At 42.1% G+C, this 13396-nt stretch overlaps 1 protein-coding gene across 1 annotated transcript; it reads right to left on the bottom strand.

The window, feature by feature from the left end:
• Positions 1–3875: 3875 nt before the first annotated feature.
• LOC309559789 (olfactory receptor 6C3-like) lies at positions 3876–4793 on the bottom strand (the record flags this gene model as incomplete). The annotated part of the gene is made up of 1 exon (XM_082263223.1): positions 3876–4793. One exon carries the CDS (start codon positions 4791–4793, stop codon positions 3876–3878), a length of 918 nt encoding a protein of 305 aa, XP_082119349.1.
• Between the last annotated feature and the right edge of the window lie 8603 nt (positions 4794–13396).

The raw sequence follows: 13396 nt of genomic DNA, 5'->3' as shown, positions 1-13396 counted from the left end.
ACCCCTAAAAAACAGCATTTTTCTTATATTTTCAGGAATACGGCTTCTCTGCGGCTGGCTTTTTTTCTTGCAGGCATTTAGCGGGCATTTTTTTAGGCAGGCATGTCATTTTTTGTATTTAGCGTCTGGGGGGTCTAAAAAGTGTACCTGTCAAGTTTCAGCTCTGTAGCATGTCCAGAACCCCTAAAAAACAGCATTTTTCTTATATTTTCAGGAATACGGCTTCTCTGCGGCTGGCTTTTTCTCTTGCAGGCATATATATCAGTGGTGGGTGGGCAGTGGCACAGTACACTCTCTGTGGACCTGACAGCAGTCACTGGCACCCAGGCAACTGCAATTTAAAAAATATATATATATTTTTTTTACTTTGCAAGCTGCTGTGCCACTTTATATATCAGTGGTGGGTGGGCAGTGGCACAGTACACTCTCTGTGGACCTGACAGCAGTCACTGGCACCCAGGCAACTGCAATTTAAAAAATATATATATATTTTTTTACTTTGCAAGCTGCTGTGCCACTTTATATATCAGTGGTGGGTGGGCAGTGGCACAATACACTCTCTGTGGACCTGACAGCAGTCACTGGCACCCAGGCAACTGCAATTTAAAAAATATATATATATTTTTTTACTTTGCAAGCTGCTGTGCCACTTTATATATCAGTGGTGGGTGGGCAGTGGCACAGTACACTCTCTGTGGACCTGACAGCAGTCACTGGCACCCAGGCAACTGCAATTTAAAAAAATATATATATTTTTTTACTTTGCAAGCTGCTGTGCCACCTTATATATCAGTGGTGGGTGGGCAGTGGCACAGTACACTCTCTGTGGACCTGACAGCAGTCACTGGCACCCAGGCAACTGCAATTTTAAAAAATATATATTTTATTTTACTTTGCAAGCTGCTGTGCCACCTTATATATCAGTGGTGGGTGGGCAGTGGCACAGTACACTCTCTGTGGACCTGACAGCAGTCACTGGCACCCAGGCAACTGCAATTTAAAAAAAAATATATTTTATTTTACTTTGCAAGCTGCTGTGCCACCTTATATATCAGTGGTGGGTGGGCAGTGGCACAGTACACTCTCTGTGGACCTGACAGCAGTCACTGGCACCCAGGCAACTGCAATTAAAAAATATATATATTTTTTTCTACTTTGCAAGCTGCTGTGCCACCTTATATATCAGTGGTGGGTGGGCAGTGGCACAGTACACTCTCTGTGGACCTGACAGCAGTCACTGGCACCCAGGCAACTGCAATTTTAAAAAATATATATTTTATTTTACTTTGCAAGCTGCTGTGCCACCTTATATATCAGTGGTGGGTGGGCAGTGGCACAGTACACTCTCTGTGGACCTGACAGCAGTCACTGGCACCCAGGCAACTGCAATTTAAAAAAAAATATATTTTATTTTACTTTGCAAGCTGCTGTGCCACCTTATATATCAGTGGTGGGTGGGCAGTGGCACAGTACACTCTCTGTGGACCTGACAGCAGTCACTGGCACCCAGGCAACTGCAATTAAAAAATATATATATTTTTTTCTACTTTGCAAGCTGCTGTGCCACCTTATATATCAGTGGTGGGTGGGCACACAGTGGCACTGCAGTGGGCACCGTACACTCTGTGGACCTGACAGTAACTGGCAGCCCAGGCAACTGCAATAATAAAAAATATTTTTTTTTCAATTTATTGCAACAAGATGCTGTGCCACCGTATATATATCAGTGGTGGGCAGTGCACTGCAGTGGGTACAGTGCACTCTGTGGACCTGACACAGCACTCACTGCAATTATGACAGAGGAAAAAAAAAATATTTTTTAAAATGCAAGGTACTGTGCCTGTGCCACCCGAAATGAGTGTGGTGTGCACACAGTACAGTCTGTGTTAGGTCTGTGGCCTCTCACACACAGCGGGCAGGCAACTGCAGTGTACAATAGATATATATAGATATATATATAAAGAAAAAACTCTATTACCTTACCAGCCCTTAAAAGGGCTTTTGGGGACACTATATATATATATATATATATATATATATATATATATATGTATATATATAAATAAAAAAAATCCTCAATTACCAGCCCTTAAAAGGGCTTTTGGGGACACTAGATAGATATAGATATATATATATATATATAAGAAGAAACAACTCAATTACCAGCCCTTAAAAGGGCTTTTGGGGACGCTAGGTATATATATATATATATATATATATATATATATATATATAAAAAAAAAAAAACACAAATACCAGCCCTTAGAAGGGCTTTTTGGGGTGCTGATATTACAGCAGTAGTGGACCAAGAACACTGCAAGACCAGGAACACTGACTAACTGTCCCTAGCTTAACAGCAGCAGCAGCAGCAGCAGCAGCTCTCTCCCTACTCTCACTACACACACTGCTTCAGAATGATCTAAGATGGATGCTGCCCTTGCTTATTTATAGGAGGTGGGAGGGTGTGGGAGGGAGGTATGCTGATTGGCTGGAAATGTGTCTGCTGACTGTAAAGTTCAGGGTCAAAGTTTGCCTCAATGATGTCTTATGGGGGGCGGACCGAACATCGCATATGTTCGCCGGCAGCGGCGAACGCGAACATGCTAAGTTCGCCGGGAACTGTTCGCCGGCGAACAGTTCTATACATCTCTAATGATAATATGAATGTCTAACATAGAGGTGGGCCTGTTACTGACTTCTGCAATACAATAGGGTATCCTGTCTGTCATACATACTAGTCTGGCCATTAACTCATACTGAAGTTGCAGCGCTAACCCCACTGTAATTAACTGATTCTTCTCAAAACAGTACAGAGACCACCAGTCACCCTGGCAGCAGTCCATTCAGTCCAGCTTATCAAATATTCTAGGCAATGCCTTTTAAGATGTATTGCTTATAAAACTTTAGCAGGAGACGGACAAAGGGGTATGGATTACACCAAAAAGTCTAGACAAAAAGGACACTCTTTTCTTAAAAGCAGCAAAGTAACACAGTCTATCTCTCACTGCGGTGGACCATGGGGTAGTCTAGCACAGTGATGGTGAACCTTGGCACCCCCCCATGTTTTGGAACTACATTCCCAAGATGCTTTACTACACTGCAGAGTGCATGAGCATCATGGGAAATGTAGTTCCAAAACATCTGGGGTGCCAAGGTTGGCCATCACTGGTCTAGCTGACTGAAGCAGTCTAATAGCTCACTGCTGAAGACTATAAGATAGTTTGAAGAATAGCAAAGTGGTTTAGCAGACTGAAGCAGTCTGTAGCTTCACAGATGGGGACCATGAAATAGTTTCCAGCATAGATAAAGGCTCTACTCGCAAATCCTGACACAGGATAAGCCAATAAGTTCAGTCTCTTGGGAAGTAATCCAGCCTCCAGTCCAGAAGAGCTCCAGGGGCAAACAGCCTTCCGAAGCTCACCAATCCATATCCTCACAGGGGAAGACAAGTCTGCACAGGTCCAGCCTATTTACCAACTCTCTGGACATCTACTGGGCACAACTCCCAAGGGATTGGCCAAAGCATGGTAAATATTCAGATTGGGCATATGAATTTTCTGCCCTAAACTCTGGAAGATTCTACATGGAGGCAGAGGGAAACATTTACATCCACAACCTGTGAAACCATAAACAGACCCAGGCAATCAGTCTTAGCTTTCCCTGATTACAGAGCAAGCCAAACTAAATTTGCCTAGAATCCTATACGAGAAAGGTGCTACAAAGTATTGTAAGAAATTTAGCCTGTCACTAATATGTGAGTTCATAAAAGTGTACTTATACCTTAATAAAATGCAATAAAGATATATAAAAAAAAGAAAAAGACGTGTAAGTAAATATTATGTTTACTGGAGATTGTGTTCATAGTAACGTTGTTTCTATCTCATCCTTCTTCTAAAAGCTGACTTCACATCTTTATTTTTTAAGCTATATAAAAATGGATTCAGCATGGGAACAATAGCAACACTAAATAAGGAGAAAAATTTTGTTGGGCCCAAGCCGTTACTTGGTATTGGATACTGTAAAATCAGAGTCATGTATAGCAGTGCGATGACCGTGAGGTGTGATGAACATGTGTAGAAGGCTTTACGTCTACCAGAATTGGAAGGTATCTTTAGTATAGCGATAATTATAAAAAGGTAGGAAATAAATGTAAGGCAAAATGGAGTGATGGTAAATACAATTATCCCTTGTATAAAGGTTAGGGTGTTCAAAACAGAGACATCACTGCAAGCTATTTCTATTAAAGGAGCAATGTCACAGCAAAAGTGGTTGATTTCATTGGATGAGTAACAAGAGATATTAGCAATTAGGACAGGATAAGGAATGACTTGGAAAAAACCAAACAGCCAACAGAATGAAGCTAGTACATTACAAGTTCTAAAATTCATGACCAATTGATAGTTCAAAGGCTTACATATAGCCACATATCGATCAAAGCCCATGGCTGTCAAGATAAATAATTCAATGCCTGATAATGACCCGAAAAAGTAACACTGCATCATAAGTGCAAGGATTCCAACAGTATTATCTTGTGTGATAAAATTTACTAGGATCCTATGTAGGGTGACTGTAGAAGAAGACATGTTCACAATAGATAGGTTGGCGAGGAAGAAATACATGGGAGTGTGGAGGTGATGATCCAAGCTGACCAGGACAAATATGGTCATATTACCACAAAGAGTGATGATATATATAATAAGAACCAGAAGGAAGATCGGTACCTGCAGCTCGGGGGCTTCTGATATTCCTTTGATGATAAAATATGTAGCATGTGTCTGATTTACAACAATCATTTCAATCAAATAAAAATGCTTAGAAATGTTTTAACTGGACTTCAGAGGCAAAAATGCAGCTTTATGCAGTTCTGTTTTTAGTATACTGTGCATGAAGGTCTCTGTGGAGGCATCTTAACAGGTACTGTACATGAAGTAATGTAATCTATAGACTTCTTTATCCCACGATATGCATTTATCAGAGTTGAATCACTGATACCTCCTTGCTGCTCCTACATATGCACTGACTTCAATATATTCACTGACCACAAATGATTGATTGTAATATCAATATAATTGCACTGACTGAGAGGAACAGTAAAAAAACAATTACTCTGCCATACTGCTAAACCAGTCTTTAGAGGAAATGATCAAATATAATTTTACATTTACAAATATAAACTTCATATAGGTTTTTAAAACATTAACATGAATTGATAAAAAAAACATACTCTATTGATATCCTTACTTAAATTAAATTGATCACTTTCATGAGAATACAAAAAAAAGTTTACTTTTAAAAATTGTCAATAATAAATATTTTTTTTGCTTAAAGGATTTGTTATCACTTTCAAAGGAAATATGAATCCAATGTTTAATTGTAGCTATCAGCTAAATGAAAAAAAAAAAAAAAATGAAGTGTTAAGTGAATACAAATTGTGTGTGTAGTTTCTTTTCCATAGTAGATGAATGATTCTATGTAAAATTCTGAATAACATACCTGTATATATAGTCACTTTTGCTGTCTCTAATTAATTCCCCAGATTCCAGGAAAGCTCAGTCTGAGCTGATATGTCATTCTTCCTAATTAGTCAGTTATATTGACATACATATAGTTGTAGTTGTAGAGTAAATATAGAAAGTTGTCTTTTGGAAAATAAAGTTGAACTCCATCTTAAACCTTTTTTAATTAAATATCCAGGAAGGATTAGAAGCTTTGTATAAATATTGATTTAAAAAAAAACAACATTTGCTTACATATCACAATAATAGACTGTCTGATAAAGTAGATAATAATAATAGTACACATAGCAGCTTTATTTATATAAACAGGCAGCTCCTGCTACATTCATCATTATACACTAATTGTCCATAGGTGTGTAGGCACCTGACACCTATATGAGGTTGATTATATGAGATTGTTGAACATACCTATATGGCCAAATTATGTAGAGCCCCCTTAAAGATACTGAGTTCAAGTGTTTGCAGTGAAGCATATTGTTAATGCTATAGCACAGGGCTCAAAATTTCAAGTCATGAGCTACTAGCCAAGCCTTGAGAGTTACTCGCCACTTGTTGCCCCACCCAAACCCTACCCTGCTCCGCCCCTAAACACGCCCTTGTAAAATATCTCACAAAATTACACTGTTAAATGTTTTATTCAGAATTAAGTTACAAAAAAATATTAACAACAACAACAACTTTAACAGTATCAAGAGTGCCCACAGCGTGCCCCCTTAAATGCAAAGTGACCACAGTGTGCCCCCTTTCAATGCAGAGTGCCCACAGCATGCCCCCTTTTAATGCAGAATTCACAACAGCGTGCCCCCTTTCAATGCAGAGTGACCACAGCGTGCCCCCTTTCACTGCAGAGTGACCACAGCATGCCCCATTTCAATGCAGAGTGCCCACAGCGTGCCCCCTTTCAATGAAGAGTGACCACAGCGTGCCCCATTTCAATGCAGAGTAACCACAGCGTGCCCCCTTTCAATGAAGAGTGACCACAGCATGCCCCCTTTCAATGCAGAGTGCCCACAGCGTGCCCTCTTCAATGCAGAGTGACCACAGAGTGCCCCCTTTCAATGCAGAGTGACCACATCGTGCCCCCTTTCAATGCAGAGTGCCCACAGCGTGCCCCTTCAATGCAGAGTGACCACAGCGTGCCCCCTTTCAATGCTGAGTGACCACAGTGTGCCCCCTTTCAATGCAGAGTGACCACAGTGTGCCCCCTTTCAATGCAGAGTGACCACAGCATGCCCCCTTTCAATGCAGAGTGCCCACAGCATGCCCCCTTAAATGCAGAGTGACCACAGTGTGCCCCCTTTAAATGCAGAGTGACCACAGCATGCCCCTTTCAATGCAGAGTGCCCACAGTGTGCCCCTTTAAATGCAGAGTGACCACAGAGTGCCCCCTTACAATGCAGAGTGCCCACAGCGTGCCCCCTTAAATGCAGAGTGACAAGAGTGTGTCCCCTTTCAATGCAGAGTGACCACAGTGTGCCCCCTTTAAATGCAGAGTGACCACAGCATGCCCCTTTCAATGCAGAGTGCCCACAGTGTGCCCCTTTAAATGCAGAGTGACCACAGAGTGCCCCCTTACAATGCAGAGTGCCCACAGCGTGCCCCCTTAAATGCAGAGTGACAAGAGTGTGTCCCCTTTCAATGCAGAGTGACCACAGCGTGCCCCCTTTCAATGCAGTGCCCACAGCACGCCCCTTAAATGCAGAGTGACCACAGTGTGCCCCCTTTCAATGCAGAATGCCCACAGCATGCCCCCTTAAATGCAGAGTGGCCACAGTGTGCCCCCTTTCAATGGAGAGTGCCCACAGTGTGCCCCCTTCAATGCAGAGAGATCACAGTGTGCCTCCTTTCAATGCAGAGTGCCCACAGCGTGCCCCCTTAAATGCAGAGTGACCACAGCGTGTCCCCTTTCATTGCAGAGTGACCACAACGTGCCCCCCTTTCAATGCAGAGTGCCCACCGCATGCCCTCTTAAATGCAGAGTGACCACAGCGTGCAGAGAGACCAGCGTGCACTTACCTGATGCAGCAGCGGCTTCTCCTCAATCCTCCGCGTTTCCCTCCTCCTCCTCCTTGGCCAATGGCAATTGTTCGCCTTTCGGCCAATCAGGAAACGGGTCTCGGACCCGATTCCTGATTGGCCAGGAGGAGGATCAGGAGGAGGATCCGTGTGACAATAGCGAATATTCATTCGCTATTGTCACACAATGGGTGGGCTTAGGGCACACTGCTCTGCGCCCCGGTTCCAACTTTTTCTGAAGAAGAATGCAGTCTATGCTGTGAATGGCGGCGGAAGGCACTAATACATTCCCCATACAGCACAGCCCTTACTCGCCATCCTCATCATTCCACTCGCAAAATGCGAGCAGGCGAGTGGAATTTTTGAGGGCTGAATAGCATACAGAGACATTGTAGGCAACTGAGCACTTCCAGCCTTGTGGCAACAGTCTGTGGAAGGCTGTGACTGAGCCCCTGTGCATAAAGTCAGGTCCATAAAGACATGGTTTGGAATAAAGAAACTCATGTGGCCTGCACAAAACACTGATCTAAATCTTACTGAAATATATAGGGATAAATTAATTCTACAACCTTACTCTTTTTGTGAAAAGCCTTTCCAGAATAGTACACACAAAAACAAGAAATGGCGCCTCCCAGTGGGGTAATTGAAAAAGTAAAATTCTTACATACAATAAATAGATACAGCTGCCATGAGTTTTTTTGGAAACTCCAAAAAAAAAATATAAAAAGAAAAAAATTTGAGGCGTCGTAATAAAATGTGCTAAGTGCTAAATAAATAAATAATGATATATAAATATTAAAAAAAAAGTCCAATTAATTTATAAAGCGCAAAAGTTCATCCTGTGAAAGTATTGCACCACAACAGTGACAAGGTGCTTTGCAAATCCTCTTGCTAATAAAGTGCTTGTGCTTTTGTTTTCCTTCACCCGTTAGTGTGAGGGTAACTCACCAGAAAGCTGAGGGCCTCCAGGACCCAGCTTGCTCTATAGCTATCAGATAGCCTCTTACATGGATGATGTACTTTTGATTACTGGCCCCCCTGGGCTCACCAGAAATCATAATAAGCTTGTCCACCAGTCAAAATTGGTTAAGCCATATCCCCAAAAAAATTAAGAACATATGATTGCACAATATCGTTTGATGTTTATTGACAACAATCTTAAACAATAATAGAACACTCACATTTAAAAGTGCCACTATCGGCACATTTGACCAGCCAAAGAAATGTGTCTGAACGCTGCTCGATTCCAGCGTGCGTTCCAAGGTGTGTTCCAATCAGGGAGCGGAAATGAAGAACCACAAGTGATAGCCTCTGGACCAACCTCAATGCATTTCGTGATAACGAAAATGTGCCGATAGTGGCACTTTTAAATGTGAGTGTTCTATTATTGTTTAGGATTGTTGTCAATAAACATCAAACGATATTGCGCAATCATATGATCTTATTTTTTTTTTAATTGAACTTCTTTTAATATTTATATATAATTTTTTATTTATTTATTTAGCACTTAGAACATTTTATTACAGCACCTCAAATTGTTTTCTTTCGTTCCAGAATAGCAGAGGCTGTTATATCTGTAAATGGTAGGTAAATCAACTCCAAATGTTTGGATTGGAATGTCTAACAAGCTCATATAAAGTATGATGGTCATCAGGGGAGGGCTGGCAGTCTTAGGCCTGGGGGCAAGTCCAGTCAAGTGGCCCATTGAACCACTGAATCAGCTCACTCTCCATGCCCACCTGGTTTTATAATGGATATTGATGTTATGAAGCAAGACAAATATGATACAATGTGGTAACATCATTTAATGTTAATAGAAACAAAGAAGGTTTAACAAAAAAAAATGCATCGATGCAGCCTTGCCAGTGCCAATCAGTGCAGACTCATCAGTGCACATCAACGCAGCATCACCAGTACCCATCAGCTTAGCCTCATCAGTGCCCATCAATGCCCATCAAAGCAGCCGCACCAGAGTCCATACTGACATATCTAAAGGAAAAAATATAATTTAAACTTGCTCGCGGCTGCAATGTATTGTCGGCTCCCGGCAATACAGATAAAAAAATGAGTGTAGCCCTCATTTTAAGGCTTATATGCCATTTATTGCCATAAAAAGAAAATGAGTGTACAAAAAAAATAAACACAAAAGACAGTTTTTGACAAGTCTTTTATTCAAAAATAAAAAAATAGTGTCCCTCGATGTATATCCATTGTCAATCACGACGCTCACCGCACCCAAAAAATAGAAAAAATTCAAAGATGCTTCACCTCTTCAGAGGCTACTCTTGAGCTTTGACAACTCTTTTTTCTTTAGGCAAGGGGCGAGGCCACCCGGTTCCATCACCCGGAGGGACCACCCCGTCTGAAATCACGTGACACCAGAAGGGGGCGGTGCCACTGGGTGTTGTAAATGGGTGGCCCTGCCCCTTGCCTATAAATGGATTTACATCAGGGGACACTATTTTTTTTTTTTTTTGAATAAAGGATTTTTCCAAAACTGTCTTTTGTGTTTATTTTTTTGTACACTTTTTTGGTGAATGGGTAGGGGTATGATGTACCCAATATCCATTCACATGGGGGGGCGGGATCTGGGGGTCCCTTGTTAAAGGGCGCTTCCAGATTCCGATAAGCCCCCCACCCACAAACCCCCACAACCACAGCCCAGGGTTGTTGGAAAGAGGCCCTTGTCCCCATCAACATGGGGACAAGATGCTTTGGGGGCACTCTAAAGCACCCTCCCCATGTTTAGGGCAAGCGGCCTGGTATGGTTTAGGAGGGGGGGCACTCGCTCGCCCCCCCCCCATCCTGGCCTGCCAGGCTGCATGCTCGGATAAGGGTCTGGTTTGGATTTTGGGGGGACCCAACGCCATTTTTTCTTTACATTTTGGCATGGAGTTCCCCTTAAAATATGTATCAGACACGAAGAGCCTGGTATAGATTTTGGGGGGACTCCATGACGTTTTTTTTTTTTATTCTGTCATAGGGTTCCCTTTAACCATTTAAATACAGGGCACTTTCACCCTCTTCCTGCCTAGACCAATTTTTAGCTTTCAGCGCTCATTGGCATCTATGGGAAATATTGGTCACCTTAGCATGGCACTGCTCCCCGTCTTTAACATTGGCGTCTATGGCAAATATTGGTCAGCTTGACATGGCACTACTCACGAACTATAAGTGACAGGAACATAAAACTTGGGGAGCACTGAGAGGGGACCCAGGACTACAACATACCTATACATTTTAAAAGTGGGGTATAACCTGAACACTACACTGGCTGCTTTAAACTAACTCAACACACTATCCAATAACTACTTGCCTAAGCTCTATTATCACACACTATACATGGCTGGCGTGTAAGAAGCAGCTTTATATAATGTGGGGCATGGACTTAGCCCCTGAGCCATGATTGGCTAAAGGCACCCTGCCTTTGGCCAATCATGGCTCTGACAGGACATTGCGCTGTGATTGGCCAAAGCATACAGGTCAGGTGCATGCTTTGGCCAATCACAAGCACTTAATGCACTGCAATCCTGCAATGCATTATGGGGTGCTCATTGGCGGGTGAACTTGACCGGCGAACACACAAACACCCGATGTTCGAGTCAAACTTACGTTCAAATCGAAAATCCAGGCGATCCCTAGTGTAGAATATCAGTTTAGTGTGACTCTAGTGATAGTTCAGTGTAAGTGTAGTATAATCATTAATTTTTACTTTAGTGTCAGTTTTGTGAGTATAGTGTGACTATTCATTTTTACTTTAGTGTCTGTTTAATTTTTTAGGGCAGATTTCCTGCAGTATATATTAGTGCATTACTGCACGTTTAACGCAGTATATACCTGTGTGTTACTGCACATTTAGCGCAATATACATTCGTACGTTACTGCACGTTTAATGCAGGGTATATCCGTGTGTTATGCACATTTAACGCAGCAAATATGATTGTGTTACTGTACGTTTAACGCAGTATATATCCTTGTGTTACTGCATGTTTGACCCAGTATATATCAGTGCGTTTCTGTACGTTTAACGCAGCATATATCAGTGTATTACTGCACATTTAACTCAGTATATATTCATGCATTAATGGACGTTTAACGCAGTATATATCCGTACTTTGCTGTAGGTTTAACGCAGTATATACAGTATCTCACAAAAGTGAGTACAGCCCTCACATTTTTGTAAATATTTTATTATATCTTTTCATATGACAACACTGAAGAAATTACACTTTGCTACAATGTAAAGTAGTGAGTGTACAGCTTGTATAACAGTGGAAATTTGCTGCCCCCTCAAAATAACTCAACACACAAACATTGATGTCTAAACCGCTGCCAACAAACGCGAGTACACCCCTAAGTAAGAATGTCCAAATTGGGCCCAAAGAGCCAATATTTTGTGTGGCCACCATTATTTTCCAGCACTGCCTTAACCCTCTTGGGCAAGAAGTTCACCAGAGCTTCACAAGTTGCCACTGGAGTCCTTTTAAACTCCTCCATGACAACATCACAGAGCAGGTGGATGTTAAAGAACTTCCACTCCTCCACCTTCCATTTGAGGACCTTCCATTTGAGGATGCCCCATAGATGCTCGATAGGGTTTAGGTCTGGAGACATGCTTGGCCAATCCATCACCTTTACCCTCAGCTTCTTTAGCAAGGCAGTGGTCCTCTTAGGCTGGCCATACATGATACAATTTTCTTTCAGTTTTCTGTCAGATTTTCTTGAAATTTACCTTCAAGTATGTAGTACGAAGGCCTGCCTAATTGGATACAAGTGAATGTGTTGTTTAGCTTTGACCTCACATTATGTGGTTTGTGGTAGATCTGACAAAAGTTGGACATGTATGGCCAGCCTTAGAGGTGTGTTTGGGGTCATTATCATGTTAGAATATTGCCCTGTGGCCCAGTCTCCAAAGGGAGGGGATCATGTGTGTGTGTGTGTTTTTAATTGTGGTATATTTAGTACTGGCTGGGTAAGTGCAGTGCAGTGTTAAAAAAATGCAAGGCCCAAGAATTGTTCCTCTCTCCCACAGTCTGATGCCATCAGTTAACCTGTGTTCAGAGCATGCATCACCCACTGTCTAAAAGAGAGACAGTTACCAAACTCACACATCAAAAATCATCTAAAAATTGTGTTTTGTTCTGCAAAGGCTGGCATAGTATCACTTACTTTGCAGGCCCTGGTGGTGTCTGCGGCTGCAGAGATACCATTCCCGACATCAGGCAGAAGGGGTCTCCTCCAGCTTCCCCCCTTCCCAGTCACCTGCCCCCCTTAATTTCCGCCCCCCTGAGCTAAAGAGGAGGCTGGATGACCGTGGAGCCGGCCGCAGTGAGCTGTGCTGGCCTCAGCCATGGAATCGATAGCATAGAGGCCGGCGGCAAGTGAGCAAGGCCTGTCCAAGAAGCTGCCTTGGGAGCCGGAAGGGACCCAAAATTACATGTGGCCCCGGCCCTCCGGGCAGATACTGGTCTGCCCTATGGCCAGTCCGGGCTTGAATATATGTTCATATATATATATATATATATATATATATACATACCTATCTATCTATCTATCTATCTATCTATCTATCTATCTATCTATCTATCTATCTATCTATCTATCTATCTATCTATCTATCTATCTATCTATCTATATATATATATATATATATATACACACACATACATGTACAATGGGTATAAAAAGTCTACACTCAAAAAAAGAGTTCTGGCGCTACTCCAAAAAGTGATCTCCTGAAATGTGTGAAAAGTGCACACATGTACAAATTGTCCATAAAAACACTGTTCGCCCAATCCTATACGTTGGATAGCTTATAAATGTAATAAAGAAAAAATTGAAGGATGGCGCTCAAGTGTATTAAT

Source organism: Pelophylax lessonae, assembly GCF_965119305.1.
Source record: "Pelophylax lessonae genome assembly, chromosome: 7".
Taxonomy (NCBI): domain Eukaryota; kingdom Metazoa; phylum Chordata; class Amphibia; order Anura; family Ranidae; genus Pelophylax; species Pelophylax lessonae.
The sequence above is the reverse complement of the archived record's forward strand: the minus strand, read 5'-3'. Positions and strand labels throughout refer to the sequence as shown.